Source organism: Lynx canadensis, chromosome C2, assembly GCF_007474595.2.
Source record: "Lynx canadensis isolate LIC74 chromosome C2, mLynCan4.pri.v2, whole genome shotgun sequence".
NCBI classification, from domain to species: domain Eukaryota; kingdom Metazoa; phylum Chordata; class Mammalia; order Carnivora; family Felidae; genus Lynx; species Lynx canadensis.
The window spans coordinates 90,723,929-90,733,716 of NC_044311.2; the positions used below are offsets into that span (position 1 = coordinate 90,723,929).

At 45.7% G+C, this 9,788-nt stretch overlaps 1 protein-coding gene across 5 annotated transcripts in view; it reads right to left on the reverse strand.

Annotated features, from left to right (window-relative positions):
* PARP14 (poly(ADP-ribose) polymerase family member 14) overlaps window positions 1-9,553 on the reverse strand; it is a 42,636-nt gene extending 33,083 nt beyond the window's left edge. Inside the window, exons 1-3 of one of the 5 annotated variants that reach the window (XM_030328915.2) lie at window positions 9,324-9,553; window positions 4,428-4,561; window positions 3,633-3,666 (exon numbers count right to left, since the gene is read on the reverse strand). In XM_030328915.2, the coding sequence (XP_030184775.1) occupies window positions 3,633-3,666; window positions 4,428-4,561; window positions 9,324-9,510 (355 nt within the window). In that variant the 5' untranslated portion in view covers window positions 9,511-9,553. Of the gene's footprint in view, window positions 1-3,462; window positions 3,508-3,632; window positions 3,667-4,427; window positions 4,562-9,323 lie in introns of those variants that run through there. The other 4 variants (XM_030328916.1, XM_030328917.1, XM_030328918.1 and 1 more) reach the window with 4 other exon arrangements.
* Window positions 9,554-9,788: the final 235 nt, after the last annotated feature.

Consider the following 9,788-nt stretch of genomic DNA (forward strand, 5'->3'; position numbering starts at 1 on the left):
AAAGTAAAATTGCCTAGAGAGCTGTATGTATATGTCAAGCTCACTGAACAGCAATCACCCCAGCCAGCTTGTTCCTCTCCGCTGTTGGCCCTAAGTGAGTTCCATCTCTGCATCAGGTCAGTCTCACTCAGACCTCACTCACTCACTGCAGCATGATGTGTATAAGATCTTTAGACGTTCTGTGAGTGACTATTCAGTTGGGGCCCTTATTACATTCAAGGCACTAGAGGTGTACAGAGGGATGCATACACAAAACATGAGATAAGGAACTTACAGATTTTTCTCATGGAGGCATACAAGAAAAATGACAAAAGGAACCGACATTTGTAAAGGTTTATTATGACAGAGTAAAATGCTCTGTGCTCACCAAATCCATTTTGTTTTCTCTCTGAGCAACATTTCCCAGACTTCCCACAGTCAAGCTCATGTGGCTAATGGGATACGTGTGGAAGTGTGAACTGTACTTCCAAGCCCGGCCAGTACAAATCTCCTTTATGTGACTCTCCATTCTCCCTTGCAGTGACTTTGGAGGCCACATATCAATAGTAATATTGTCAAAAGATGGAAGGAATCTGGGATTCCTGAATGACTGTGAAGCAGTCTAGACTCCCCCACTCCCCAGCTGCCAACTATATCAAGCTATGATTTAGGAGGTTGTTTGTTACCCCAGTCGGATCACCCTCACACATACTCCTGTTACATGCTAGATGTAACACCACACACACATATACACATTCATGCCAAGTAAAAATTGGCTTGAGGATTCAATAATAACCTAAATTATCTTTCAATGAGACAGATGTCATGAAGCAGGAGGACTGCTGAGCTGGGGATGAGGTTGCCTGAGTTCAAGCCCTGACTCAGCCACTCTTTAGCCATGTGACCTCAGGCATGTCTCTTTACAAAATGAAGAGTGTTGGATTAACCGAATGGTTAGAGCCTTTCCAGAGACATAAGCTTCTACGACTATTAGAAGCTCCATCACAAGAGAGGCTTGAGGCTTGGTTAACTGCCAAATAAAGAGCATCAACAATCCATCCAGGAGTCTGAGAGAGAAAGAATGGGACTGGGCTGCCTTGGAAAGCCTTCAGAGAAAAGGAGAGGCTGAGTGGATCTTGAAAGCTCTCTAGAGTGTAAGTAGAGAGAAATGGGATGGAAGGGGTTGTGAGCAATAGAAGTACAGGCAGGATGCTGTGACTGCCCCAAACTACTTAGGAAAAGGTGATCTGACTGATGAAGCTCAAGGAGCACTTGTGTACAGACAAAAGTGAGGCCAAAAAAAATCGTCTTTGTCCAGAATGTGGTGTGGACTTTATCTTGCAGTTGGTAGTAAGAGTGAGTTGTGGAAGGTTTCTGTGATAAGGGTGACAGGATATTCAGCAATAGTACAAAGGGCTGGTCAGATTTCAGGGGAAAGACATCAGAGAGACCCCAGATACAGGGCACTCCTGCCATGCTGGATTTGTGAGGTAATAATGGGAGTCTGGCATAAGGGAGGGACAGATGAGGAAAACTTACATTGATCGTCTCTGTGACCGATGTCTGTGAAGGCTTAAAGAGGAGAGACGACTGAAGTTTCTAGTAGGTGATGGGCAGACTGGTTGTGTACTTCAAGAGAAATAAGGTAGCCGGAAAGGGTAGGAGGAGGAAGATGACACAGGTAGCTTCAGACAAGGTGGCTCTCACATATTTTCCAACAGGAAGATCAGACACAAGGTCTGGAATTTAGAAGAGTCCAGGCTGGAAATACAGATTTGAAAAAGCCAGAGTTTGCTGACCACAAGGGCCAGTGTTTCTCTGCTCTTGCGTGTCTCTCTTCTACAGGTTCTTCCAACTGCTGGTTTCCACCTTTCAGACCCAGCCCAACTCTGCTTCGCCGGGAATCGAACATTAGCTCAGGGCTCACATCCCCTGGTGTTGGTGTGTGGCTTGATTGACCTATCCTTACTCTGCCAACTGCTTGTCCATCTCCAACTTCAGGATTTCGTGCATGCCCCATGCACTCTCAGGGCAGCATTCTCCGTTCTTATCGTTCCTGAAATACGGGACCTATTAGGGAACCACCTTCCACCCTGATTTTGCTCGTTCTGAAAACTATCTATACCATCCCAATTAATTTCAAGAGTCCTAGCCTTAGGCTCACTGTTAGGATTCAGTGTGGAGTAACCATTCAACAAAGGACCTCCTCTTATGTCTCTTAAAGGGGACCATTAAGTATTTTGTCAAAGACTGCCCAACTTCCTGGCTGGTGACCATCATTAGAGTCTGGGTCATGTAAAAACAGGCTAGCCAATGAGTCTAAAATCTCCAGTATGATGAAAATTCCACTGGTGGGTGGGGCTGGATGGCTCTTCCTTATACTTACTCACTTATACTTGGGGTTATACGTGAATCTGAAATAGTGCTGACAAATCAGTTAAGACACAGTGAGGGTAAAATCTATGAAACCGTAAGAAACACAGACTCGATTAATTCTAGACCCAGGAAGTGGTACAGATATAAATGTACCAGTATAAAACCACTTCCTGGTCTAAAACTGAGTTTGAGGATACAACACATAAGGCATTTTCCAAGAATAGATAAAGATTTAGGGGGTCACAATGAACACCAGGAGTTGTGTAAGCCAGTTCATCTGAAGAATAGAAAGCAGGAATTACTCCAAACAGACAAAAAAAATTCCTATCTTATAAGAATCATGAGCTTCTAAGAAAACCATGCATCCTAGATTCTATAGTTTAATAGCATGTTAGATGAAAACAATCTATACATCCCTATCCAGTCAGTTTGCCAAGTAAAGGCAGCTTAGTGCTATTTTCAAAAGAGAAGGTTGCAAACCTCTAAACATGTTCTCAAGACAATTTCAATTTTAGAGGACAGTAATTTATACATTTTTTAGAATTCCTTTTGCCTAAGATTTGGGTATATACATCATTTTATCTCTCTTACTCAGCCATTCAGCATAGGTCCTCATCCCTCCCCTTTATAACAGCATGCTTAGCCAGGAAAACTTTAGCAATACTAAAATTGCTTCTTTAGTAACTGGCAGGTGGTCCTACAGGCCAACATCCGGACACAGGTGAAGCAGCAGGATCCACAACAGCCGCTAGGTTGCAGGCCGTTTCCTACAGCAGATGGGATGAAAAGAGCTGCTGCTGGCCTGGGGGGTGCTGCACTCACATCCTGCACCCAGCACTTAGAAGCCTTTGTCCACCCTCCTGTTGTGGCTCCAGAGGACAGCACCCTCCACACTCAGTGCTCAGAAACGGACTTAGCCACATACGGCACCCACTGACACATCATGTCTTTGCTTCTTGATGGGCTCTAAAGGTTGGCTTATCACCATCTCCCAGGCACCTCTTTGCTTCCCTTCAATTGCAAGGTGTCTCCCAGTCCCCACAGAGAGAGCTGTTTCCATGCTTCTACCTGAGCCCTAAGATCTCAGGGGGTTTCCCCGATGCTCACCCTGAGAACAACTGGCCGAGAGTATGTAGATAAGGCAGCCTGAGGCGTCTCTAAGCTGAGCACACCCTGCTTTGTGAAGTCAAGAAGAGAAGGATGACCCCTGCAGGTGCCATCTGTAATGAAAGCAAAACTGCTGGCGAAGGCCACCTGTCTCAGTTCTTTGACCTTACCTGGTTCTTTGACATGTTCTTTGCCTTCCGGTTCCTGAAATCCAATAGACAATAAAGTAGCATCAATAAATTACTGATAATTTCTTTACATTGAGAAACTGTCCCTGGGGACTGGCCCGGAGGCATAGGGTCAATAGAAACAATAATAAAAAGCTCTAGCAATTATGCTGTTGAATGCACCTCGTGTGTAGTGTTGTATCTACTTAGCTCCAAAATCATTGGTCAAATGAGTCACAAATAACAGAAATTCCAATTAACACCAAGCGTTTGGGGTATGGAGTAAGCCCTAAATCTTTTCCCCCATATAACATGTACTGAGTGTTTGCTATTAACCAGCACCGGGCCAGATGCTCTACAGAGGTTGTCTCTTTAATCCTCACAACAATCCAACAAGGTAGATACTATGACTATCCCATTTGACAGTCAAGGAAATAGTACATGCAGTATGGATCACTGTCCCCTCAAAGTGATGTAAAGATAAAGCAAACAGAGCAAGTTCCAGGTTAAAAGCACCCAGGACAAACAAACCCAAAAATTTATACCTTCAAACCACCTTTATTACAATCTGAAAATTCTGACTTTTCCGAAAGTGCCTAAAATCAAACAAAAAGCGCCCCCTCCTTCATTATTCCATAACTACCTCATGACCACTCTCACTCCCTCCACATCTGTAAGGTGCTTTCTACTCCAATTTGATTTATACTTCTCATCCCACCGTATTCCCCATGTTGTGATTCCCTTCCCACACACCTCGGCAGAACATCATACTTCCCTTTTACTCATGTTTTGACTTACCTTTGTTGGAATTTCCCCCTCAAAGGCATCCTGGACCTTGTCTGGGGCTGTGGGCAACTGGACAGTTAACTTGAATGTTCCTTTTCCTGGCCATATTAACTCATGGTTCTTTTTCTCCAGAACTTTTTGCTGAACTGAAGTTAAAAAAAAAACTGTCAAGAAATTTTTATTCACAAAATTACTCCATGATTTCCAGAGGGTTTCATCATCATCATTCAATGGCTAGGTCATTTTCCCAAGCGAGTCCTTGTGTGGTGAAAAGAGGAAAAGTTTAGTGAGTAGACATGGATTTCAATTCCATCTTTATACCTACTTTTTTTTTTTAAACCTTGGGCATGTTCTTTAATAAGTCTTACTTACACAGCCTCAGTCTCTTGTCTATAATAAGTTATTAATGAAGACTGTCTTGTACAAGTGTTGTGTGTTAAAAAACATTATAAAGAACTTAGTTCAGTACCTGATGTTCAGTAGGCACTCAGAAAGGTAGCAATATTTATTCCACAAGTGAAGGAAAGTAATCAAAGCATGCCTCATGGTGAGCCAGTGAAGATTGGGTGCTGGGCATGGCATGATGACAGCTGTGTTTTAGGAAGGCGACTTGAGTGACCATGAGCAGAATGGCCAAGTGCCTAGTGCAAAAGATGTTTCACTCAGTTCTTTAACCTGTGATAAGAGCCTCACATCCAGTAATAAAAGGAGTAGAAAAGAAGGGAGGGGAGAGATTAAAAAAAGAAAATAGAGTTAGCATTCCAGGCAGCTGGGCTGTGGTGAAAAAACTGACCAATGAACATAGGAGTCCAAAGACTTGGATTCAAATTCCAACTCTGCCAAAAACTAGATGAGTGACATTGAGAAAATATCTTAACTTCTTGAGTCTGTTTCCTCCCTTAAAGCAGTGCCTGTGAATGAATTTTGTAACACCCACAAGAGTTAATGCAAATGTAGGTTATAATTATGAGGAACGGCCAGAGAGAGAAAAGGAAAATCTGTACCTAAGGAGAAGTGAGGCCTTAACTGGATACTAACTTGGAAAACAAGCCCCGGGGCGCCTGGGTGGCTCAGTCGGTTAAGCGGCCGACTTTGGCTCAGGTCATGATCTCGAGGTCCGTGAGTTCGAGCCCCGCGTCGGGCTCTGTGCTGACAGCTCAGAGCCTGGAGCCTGTTTCAGATTCTGTGTCTCCCTCTCTCTGACCCTCCCCCGTTCATGCTCTGTCTCTCTCTGTCTCAAAAATAAATAAACGTTAAAAAAAAATTAAAAAAAAGAAAAGAAAAGAAAACAAGCCCCATTAACAACATGAGAAGGAATGCCAGACTCTAATTTCGCTCTTTATCAGGCAGAAGAGATTTTCACACGGACTCTTAAGGGGCTGTCCTAAGCTAGAGTGAGGACTGAGGACTGGATAAGACCCCTGAAGCCTTAGAACAAGCCAAGTTTTATAAGCCAAGTTGTCTAGAGTCGTGGGCTTCTGTGATGCATTCCTTTTATTATTCCTTAGACTTTGGTAGAGTCCTATCTAGGCATCTAAATGCCAAAGCCTGTTCTCAGATTGTGCACAATATGTACGACACCATTATTTCAAGAGAGCAGGCAGGAGCAATATCAGTAAGTGATCTGCAACAAGGAGAGGTGAATCTGGGAGGAAAAAGAGCTGAAACTCTGATGTCCAGCCACCCTTACCCCCTGTGGACAACCTCCCTTCTGCACTAACTTCAGACCACCTACATTTAATTTACTTAAGGAGACAGGTTTCCTTACCCCAAAGAGACTGAAAATAATCAGGAGCCAAATTATGACCAGAAAGAATGATAAATGCACACATCTGAAACACGGATTAAAATCGTATTAGTCAATTTATACTTGATGTTTCAGAAATTGAGTGAACTATTTACAAGTAAGATAGATACAGCAGGGTGCCTGGGTGGCTCAGTTAGATAAGCATCCAGCTCTGATATCGGCTCAAGTCATGGTCTTGCAGTTTGTGGGTTCGAGTCTCACATCAGGGTCAGCTCCTCGTTGTCAGCTTGGGATTCTCATTCTCTCCTCTCTCTCCCTCTCTCTCTGTCCTTCCCCTGCTCATGTGAGCGTGCGCGCGCACACACACACACACTCTCTCTCTCTCTTCAAGATAAACTTAAAATAAATAAATAAACAAACAAATAAATAAAAGTAAGATATAGCTTCCGAATACTTCTGTTTGCTATGCATTAATTTCTATAGAGAATTGCTGTTGGGTTCATTCTTATTATGTGAATTATATGGATAAAGTTGTGCTACACTGTGGGCCTACACCTGTTGAAGCCAGTTCCTAGAGTGGAGGGTGGAGGGAATTCCCGGAAAAGAAAGAACACCCGGAGGACCCACTAGGGTGGGTCAACCATTGTTGGCAAATTTCTGATAACCTGTTACAGAGGCAATGGTTCCTCTGGTAGGAAACTGAAACTGAATAGGAACCCTCCCCCTCCCCCCAACCACCCAGGGTCTTTGTCCATAAAAGGTTTTGAGTTGTACTAAGTCTGAGGTGTCTGTTTGAGAGGGGCCACTACTGTAGCCTGGGGATAGAGGTAGGGGTAGTGGGCTGGGCAATGTGAGGAAAGAAGCCTGGCCGGGACACTGAAACCATTTCTGTTTTCAGGGCTGGAAGAGAATGATGTTATCGACACAAAATCGTATTTTGCACTGTTGATATTTTTATGCCATTTGTACTTTCTTTTTTATGCCATTTGTAGTTTCTGTAATCACATTCATTCAGGGTTGTCAACAAACAACAGGGTTTCTCAAACTTTAGCACACCAGGGGCACCTGGGGTGCTGTTTAAATGTGCAGATTCTCACTGACCCAAACCCAGGTTTCCTAAATCTCTAAGAGAGAGCTGGGACTGTGTCTGTTTAGCCTGCTGTGAGTCAGGTGCAGAGGTCTGTGGCCCCAATTTGAACTGCCCACGAGGATAACGGGATTCTAAAGGAGAAGGAAGAAGGGTCCCTAAGGGCCAGGCTCATATGATGTGGACAGTTGTAATCAAAGTGGTAAAACTCCTTGAGGAAAATGAAACCCAGGGGACACGGCTTACATTGCACAGTTGCCCTCTCAGCATTCTTTGGTGAAATTAATCCTTGGAAAACTTGGTACTTTGTTTTCATAAGGGCTGTGAGCCTAACAGATCTCCTGTCCCCTACCTGCCTCGCCTTTTACACACTTAGTTGTGGACCCCTCTTCTCTCTGGGTTTCATTCTTTCCTTTTTGGATCTCTGCCTAGAGCATTCCAATTTCTCACATGTAAGCCTCATTGCCTCTCCTCTGGATCAAATACTTGTCCAAATCCAGCGACAGGAAGCTGGAAGCAGGGGTTGTCCACATCATTTCCTATGAGTCCAAAGGAAAAAGCAAATGCTCTGGGAACAACAGGTCACAAGCCTCTCAGTACAGACCCGGTAGTGTTTTGAACAAGCAGATTGGTGGGTGCTTATCTGCCCCCTTTCCTAAGGGTGACAACAAACCGGAAGAGGACGAACTCAGCCACTCAGCTGCCTGTGGGGAGGAAGCTTCCCACCCACAAAGCTCAAAACTCCCAACCCAGATCAACTCAGAATGTCACCCCTACTCCCAGGCCAAGGACCACCATGAAACCAAGGGAAGAGGTACCAACGCACCCTCAACAAAGATTCTGCGTGCTGATCAGCAGCACACGGCCTTCTCCCTCCAATAACTTTCTATATTTACACCCAACGTGACTTTAGGCAGCACTTTTGCCCCCAAGTGACCCCAGAAACACTGGGAGAAAATCCCTATGACTCCTCACCTAAAAAAATAACTGAAGAAAAGAGACTGTCTCTCTCCCTCCCTCTCTCTCAGAGCATTCACCTCAGTTACCAAATCCAGAATACCACACAAATACGTATCTTCCATCCCCAGGCTGATTTTCATTGTTCAAGGACTCGCTTGTCCTCACCTAGAATGTTGCATGACTCTCCTGAGTTCAGATTTCCAAGCTCTCTCCCAAAAGAAGTCAAAGTACTTATTTTCAACCAAATTTATCTCCTGAAAGTATATTTGGACATGCCTCTCCCCTGCCAAGGGGGTGGAGGGCGTTCCTACTCTTTATGGTATCCTACAAGGCCCCCTACCATCTCAACTTTCTCTTAGCCTGAATTTCCTGCCCACCGTTTCGTAAGAAGGAGGTTTAATAACAGAAGGCCTAAGATTTTTAAAATACAGGTGTCTCCTTCATGACCTTATGAAATTTCCCGGACCCCACGTGTTATTTTAGGACCCAGTCTGCAGACCTTGCTTGTACACAGGGATTAGTAGACTCGCTCGCTACTCGAGCCAAACCTCCCAGAGAGCGCCATGCATGTTGCCTGAAGATGCCTTGTGCTTTCCTGCCCCCTGCACTGCAGCCCACGTGCTCCCATCTGAAGAGCCTTCCCCAATATTCTTCCTATCAGGAATTGAACTGGCTCTCAGGAATCCGTTTACATGTGATTCTCCCCGGAAGCTTTCTCTTCCCTTAAAATTGTGCTCCCATTAACCTCTGGAGTTCTAGAACAGCTGCTTTAATAGGAAGGGAAAAACTGCAATGGACTTGCAACTCTGCCACCAACACACTATGTAGCCTTGTAAAGTGAGGTGAATAAAGCAGCCTGTCAACTCCTTTCTGTTTCTCCGTGCTACATGTTGAACTCACTTGCGCGGTTCTGCCGCCACCTTCAGGCAACACCGGGAGCGCCTAGAAGCACAGCGCCCCTCACGCGCTCTTCGTCGGTCCGGCAGCCCCTCGCCCTCCCTCATGGCTGCTGCTGGAGCCGGGAGGATTCTCCCGCTGCAGGCCCCAAGCCCAAGTTTACCCTGGGGGAAGACCCTGGTTGTCCCATCTCACACCCATCCCTCGCGCCCCTCACCGTCCTCTCGATGGAAGAACACTAGGAAGAGCCCCGGCCTGCCCGGTTCCTGGCGGACCTCACACTCCCCGCCTCCCGATCTCTTCGGGCTCTGGAAGTACATCTGCAACTTGGTGCTCAGGTTCTTCGGGGGGTCGGGGCCCCAGGACCCTTCGACCAACAGCGGGACGGAGCCTGACACAGCCATGGTCAGCTCCGCTAGGCTGCCTCTGCCGCCCGACCCACCCCAGCAGAGGGCGGCTGGTTTTGCTCCTTTCGGTTTCGTTTCCCAGAAGACTCCTCCCTGTCTTTAGTTTTTGGCCTTTGGCTCTGAACAGCTGTCCCAGGATTGAACTACTTACCGCCGCCCACCCAGTTCTTCACCTTCAGCTCTGGCCCACAGCAAGTGCTGGGCATCGCCACTCCAAGCATCTGGTCTTCCTCCATTTGTGCACCTGCGTCCCAAAGCTCGGGCACTGTGTGCCA